This window comes from Emiliania huxleyi (genome assembly GCF_000372725.1).
Source record: "Emiliania huxleyi CCMP1516 unplaced genomic scaffold EMIHUscaffold_51, whole genome shotgun sequence".
Taxonomy (NCBI): Eukaryota; Haptophyta; order Isochrysidales; family Noelaerhabdaceae; genus Emiliania; species Emiliania huxleyi.
In genome coordinates, this window is record NW_005198167.1 from 26302 (window position 1) to 31997 (window position 5696).

The 5696-nt window shown below is 66.3% G+C and overlaps 2 protein-coding genes across 2 annotated transcripts in view; one reads left to right on the forward strand and one right to left on the reverse strand.

Moving 5' to 3' along the window:
* The window catches only part of EMIHUDRAFT_211950 (hypothetical protein), a gene marked incomplete at both ends in the record, with an annotated part of 2715 nt that extends 2511 nt beyond the window's left edge, over window positions 1–204 (forward strand). Inside the window, one exon of the mRNA XM_005766400.1 lies at window positions 61–204. Coding sequence (XP_005766457.1) covers window positions 61–204 — 144 coding nt within the window. The remainder of the gene's footprint in view (window positions 1–60) is intronic.
* Window positions 205–448: 244 nt separating this feature from the next.
* Window positions 449–2143, reverse strand: EMIHUDRAFT_211951 (hypothetical protein; the record flags this gene model as incomplete). The annotated part of the gene is made up of 4 exons (XM_005766401.1): window positions 449–1174; window positions 1250–1402; window positions 1580–1855; window positions 1931–2143. 4 exons carry the CDS (start codon window positions 2141–2143, stop codon window positions 449–451), a joined length of 1368 nt encoding a protein of 455 aa, XP_005766458.1.
* Window positions 2144–5696: the final 3553 nt, after the last annotated feature.

Sequence of the window (5696 nt, forward strand, 5' to 3'; positions counted from 1 at the left end):
GTCAAGCCAGCGGCGCAGCGAGGCGTGCAGAATTTGCGTGGACCTTTTGTTCCTCCTGAGGCTGAGCGCATTCGAGCCCTTCGACCGGAGTTGGATGGTACCACGCGTCTCACTGAGACGCGGGGTACTGGCCATGGCCGGACTACGGAGCGTGAGGTGGCGAGCGGAGCGAGCGACAAAACAACGAGAAAAACACGGATCTGACGATTGTCACAGAACGTCAGATCTTGCGCCACCCAGGGCTGGACCCAGTCAGTCGAGACCGACAGTCGAGACCGCGCCCCGACCGCCAAGTCCGCAGAGAGTCAGGCTAGATAGAGTAGCGCTCTCGCCGCGCGAGCGAGCTGGGAGCCCCTGAGGGCCACCTGTGTACACCTCTCTCTCTCGGTCGAGATGGTGCGCCGCGTGGACCCGTTTCTGACTCTTAGCTCTTACGCGCGACTGGCTCTCACTCCGAGCCTGCTCCCTCCCCCACTCGCAGCGCGCGGAGCTGCTCGCGCGCGATTGGCACGAGCAGCGCGAGCAGCGGGCAGGCCCCGAGAGTGCCCAGCACCAGGCTGAGCGCATACGGCCGGGCGGCGCTCTCCGGGGTGCTCGGGTCAAAGAGGTGCCCAAACACAGACGTGGAGATCCCGATGGCGAGGGTCGCAACGACCGAGAGGCAGGCCTGCGCCATGGCAAGCTGCCGTGGCGGCGCCTGCTCGGTGAGGACCGCCAGCAGGGCGGGGACGCCGGGAGCGGCGCAGCCGATGAGGAAGAGGCTGAGCCCTATGGCGCCGGCGCCGAGCCAAGGAGCGACGCCGAATCCCAAGCACATCAGCAGCAAGCACGCGATGCCGTGGATGACAGCCGCCGCCGTTCCGATGCGCGGGAAAATAAATCGGCTCGCGAGCGTGATGCACGTCAAGCTGGTGGGCAGCGTGATGACGAGGTGCAGCGTGTACAGGTCCCCCTGCCGCCAGCCGAGCGCTAGCGTGAGCGAGTTCATCAAGCTGCCGCCGCCGTGGACGCCAAAGATGAAGACGAATGTGCTCACGCAAGCGCACAACAGCCGGCGCTCACGCAAGAGCAGCCGCACTGCTGCCCTGGGGCCCCGCTCCTCTGCGCTCCCAGCTGCCTCTGCGCTCTCAGCTGCCTTGCCAGTCGCTGGCGGTGTTGGCGCCTCGCACAATACCTTGCGGGCAGGTAAGCGCGCCCGCCGCATCAGAACGAGAAGCGGCACAGCGGGCAACGGCGACAGGAGCGCGACCGCCACGATGATGGGAGTGTAGTCTGTGAGGTAGAGCCGGAGAAGCAGCAGGTGCAGCACCTGGGACACGCCGGCCGCAACCCCGTGGCAGACGGTCAGCCGGGCAAAGACAGCGCCGCGTGAAGCGGTGGGGGTCACGTCGCCAATGAGCGCCTACTTGTAAAGTTCCTGGGCTAGAAGAGCCGTCCTCGCTCGTCACGAGCGCAGCGGCAAGAGGACACGCGTTGAGAGGCGCGCTAAAGGAGCTGAGACTGGAGAGCACCTACTCAGGCTAGCGCCGCTGTTGGAACGGACAAGACGGTCGAGAGCCCGCCAGGAGGAGGTTTGCACCCCACAGAGCACGAGTATAGGGAACGGGATTGCGAGGAAGGCGATGTCGCCGCTTCCGGCGGGCGCGTGGCCAGCCGCGAGGCGGCCCGAGACGACATAGACGACTGCAAACAGGCACTTTGACGACACTACGAGCGCGACAGAGATTGCAATGGCACGAGTGCGGCTGCTAGTGTCAGCAACAGCGGCGATAATCGGTCCTCCCACCAGGTGGCCCAGGTTGCTGATCGTGCCCAAGTCGCCGCCAAGTCGCGCGGTTGTCGCCAGCACCAGCTTCTGATCTCCGCATCGATCTGAGCCGCTCCAAGCTGGCGAGTCGTGCGGCGTTAGAGATGGCGCACCACACACGACCAGCGATCGCATTACGGCGTCGCCCGGGACGATTCCCCAGAGGAATGTGGTCGTGAAGACAATGGCAACAGCGCACCGCATCGCCAGCCGCTCCTCGCCAGACGACAGCGGCAACGGCGACAGCGGCGGCGTGTCGCTGCTTTCACCACGAAGCAGAGGGGCGGCGAGACCGCTGACATCAATCTTGGGCCCGTTTTCGTGCAGTTTCGGCATCTTAGAAAGGGGGCCCCGGCCGGGCCGGGCTGGCCGCTGACTCGGCGGGCGCGTCACAGCGTACCAGGCGGCTTCGGTTCGCAACACTCGTTTTCACAAATCGTGCAAATCCCGGCCGCGCCGTCGTGCAAATCGTGCCCGAGCCGTCCACAAGGCCGCCGGCACATTTGACAATGTGCCCGGAGCGCAGGGAGTCGAATGGGTGCCGCACTGCAAGCGAGCACTGCAGTGCAGTGCTCGCTCGCACTGCGGCGCTGCGCCACGGCGGCGAAGCATGTCTGGACTTCAAGGACAGCGCTTCTCCGCTGCTCGAGGCTTGCGGCACGGTCCAGGCCGACCACACGGAGCACCCGAGGCAGCTGGCGTGGCCTCACTCATGACCTGTGCTACCCGTCGGCGGGGCCAGCTGCGGTTTCACAAACGCGCCTCATTTTTGGCACCCTCCTGCTAGCCGCGCATGAGTAGGGAGACCGTGTGTGGTGTCTTCGCGGCCTAGAGCACCCTCTTGGCAATCTATATTCCGGATTTTAGCCCTCCTGTCGCATCTGGTGAGCCGTACCAGAGCGAGGACCAAACGCGTTGTGAAACCACAAAGCGCGGACCTGTATCATAATGAGCATGGCGCCAAGCAGATGATGCCGCCAGTCTTGGCCCCGGCCGACATTGGTGTCTCGTATTTCAATGAGTTAGATGCCGGGTACCGTCTTGACGAGACAATGTGCACAGACGGACGGCTGCCACCTCGACTGGAGGTCGCGCCCATTCATTCAGTATGGGCCACCGGCACCGCGTTGGATCGTTTGGCCAGACAGAAACCTCCGCCTTCCTCTCGTGTTTTCGTACTCCTCTGATCGAGCGCTCTGGAGCGCTGTTTGAGCAATGTAGAGATGTAGAGCTCTACATCGGGCGCGTGGCGGACTGCCTGCGTTGTAGGGTGGCGCTGTTGGTGGGCCATTTCTTGTGCAGAGCAGCTAGGGGGGAGGGGGAGAGAGAAGAGCTGGGAGGGACAGGGAGCCAGATCGTTCGTGCCTGAAAGGTACCGTCTCGGGCCGCGGGGAGTTCGAACACCATTTGCGTCGTCGAAGACGAGTTTCGAGAGTAACGCCTTGCGCAACCGACGCGCGCCGTCCGTGCCCGAGACCGCCGCCAAAGCTCCACATGCGAGTCAAACAAGAAGAAAAAAATCACACCGCCGCCATCTAGTAAGATCCCCAAAGGCAATCACCTCCATGACATCCATGTCGCATCGCAAGGCCTCGCTCACTGCCCGCCCAACCGCGGCGACCCGACGCGCGATGCAAATCCTCGCGATGCAATTCCTCTTTCTGCTGCCGAATGGAGGCGTGGCCGTCTGCAACAACAGCAGGTACGGCACGTTGGCGGGCGACCCGTTCGGCAAGGCTATTCATCACGACAATCAGCTGCTCCGTACAACTGTCGATGACTTCGACCCCGTGTGGACAAGTGGCAAGTGCTCCGGCTACTTTTCCGCGGCGGACATAAGTGAGGGCGGACCCGCTCTCACCGCCGTCACGTCCGTCCCGACAACCTCCAAGCTCAGCGGCGCCTACGCCGAGCTCGCCTCCTCTGTCGAGAATTCCGGCGCGACCAAGATCGGCGACCCCTCACCTGAGGCGAGCTTCACGACCGTCACGGCCCTCTCTGCGGCCTCTCTGCTCTTTCTCCATCCTTGTGCAGCCGTGCTAGCGCTGCTCGCGGCGTGCCGCGGGCTGGTGCGCAGGCTGCAGGTGAAGAAGAAGAGGGTGGAGGGCCGCAGCCATGCAGCTGGCTCCGTGCATTTGCTTGCCTGTTCGCGTGCTCTCCGAGTTTGCATTGTGCTCATCTTCCTGCAGGACGCGAGTGGCACACCAGCGGCGCCACCGTCCGCACCCCCTGCGCAGCCGCCGTCGCCGCCGTCCCTGCCGCCGCCGCCGTCCCTGCCGGCGCCGCCGTCCCTACCGGCATGCCCGTTCGGCGACGTCTGCACCACCGGCCCGTGCTTGATCACCGACGGCGGCTCGTGCGCCACCTCGCCCAACTTCCCGTACGACTACCCGAACCTCAAGAACTGCACCATCTACGGCCTGCCGCAGGCCGGGCTGGACGTGATCGCCTTTGACGTGGAGGGCCCGTCCGGCGCGAACTGCCTCTGGGACTACCTCGTCGTCGACGGCGTGAAGTACTGCGGCACCTCGGGCCCGGCCGGGGTCGTGCCGTCGGATGGGACCATGACGTGGGTCTCTGACAGTTCGGTCACCGAGTCAGGCTGGAAGGCGCGCGCTCCTTTCTCTCTCTTGCTCCCTGCACACTGCCCTCCTGAGCTCTCGCGCTCACACAACCCCGGTCCCCCTATGCCCCCCCCCTCCCCCCCCCTCCATATTCCAGGAGTGCTGGGCTCCGCAGCCGCCGTCGCCGCCGTCCCTGCCGCCGCCGCCGTCCCTGCCGTCGCCGCCGTCCCTGCCGGCGCCGCCGTCCCTACCGGCATGCCCGTTCGGCGACGTCTGCACCACCGGCCCGTGCTTGATCACCGACGGCGGCTCGTGCGCCACCTCGCCCGACTTCCCGAACGGCTACCCGAACCTCAAGGGCTGCACCCTCTACGGCCTGCCGCAGGCCGGGCTGGACGTGATCGCCTTTGACGTGGAGGTCCCGAACGGCGCAAACTGCATCTGGGACCACCTCACCGTCAACGGCGTGAGGTACTGCGGCACCTCGGGCCCGGCCGGGGTCGTGCCGTCGGATGGGACCATGACGTGGGTCTCTGACGGTTCGGTCACCAGGCCAGGCTGGAAGGCGCGCGCGCTCCTTTCTCTCTCTTGCTCCCTGCACACTGCCCTCCTGAGCTCTCGCGCTCACCCAACCCCCCCTCCCCCCCCTCCCTATTCCAGGTGTGCTGGGCTGCGCAGCCGCCGTCCATGCCGCCGTCGCCGCCGTCGCTGCCGCCGCCGCCGTCCCTGCCGCCGCCGCCGTCCCTGCCGCCGCCGCCGTCCCTGCCGCCGTCGCCGCCGTCCCTGCCGCCGCCGCCGCCGTCGCTGCCGCCGCCGCCGTCCCTGCCGCCGCCGCCGTCCCTGCCGCCGTCGCCGCCGTCCCTGCCGTCGCCGCCGTCCCTGCCGCCGCCGCCGTCCCTACCGCCATGCCCGTTCGGCGACGTCTGCGCCACCGGCCCGTGTTTGATCACCGACGGCGGCTCGTGCGCCACCTCGCCCAACTTCCCGAACGACTACCCGAACCTCAAGAACTGCACCATCTACAACGTGCCGCCGGTCGAGCTGGACGTGATCGCCTTTGATGTGGAGTTTGACGTGGAGGGATGCGAGTACTACGGCTGCGAGTCCGGCGCGAACTGCCTCTGGGACTACCTCATCGTCACGGCGTGAAGTACTGCGGCACCTCGGGCCCGGCCGGGGTCGTGCCGTCGAATGGGACCATGACGTGGGTCTCTGACGGGGAGGTCACCGAGTCAGGCTGGAAGGCGCGCGCTCCTTTCTCTCTCTTGCTCCCTGCACACTGCCCTCCTGAGCTCTCGCGCTCAGCCAACCCCCCCCCCCCCCCA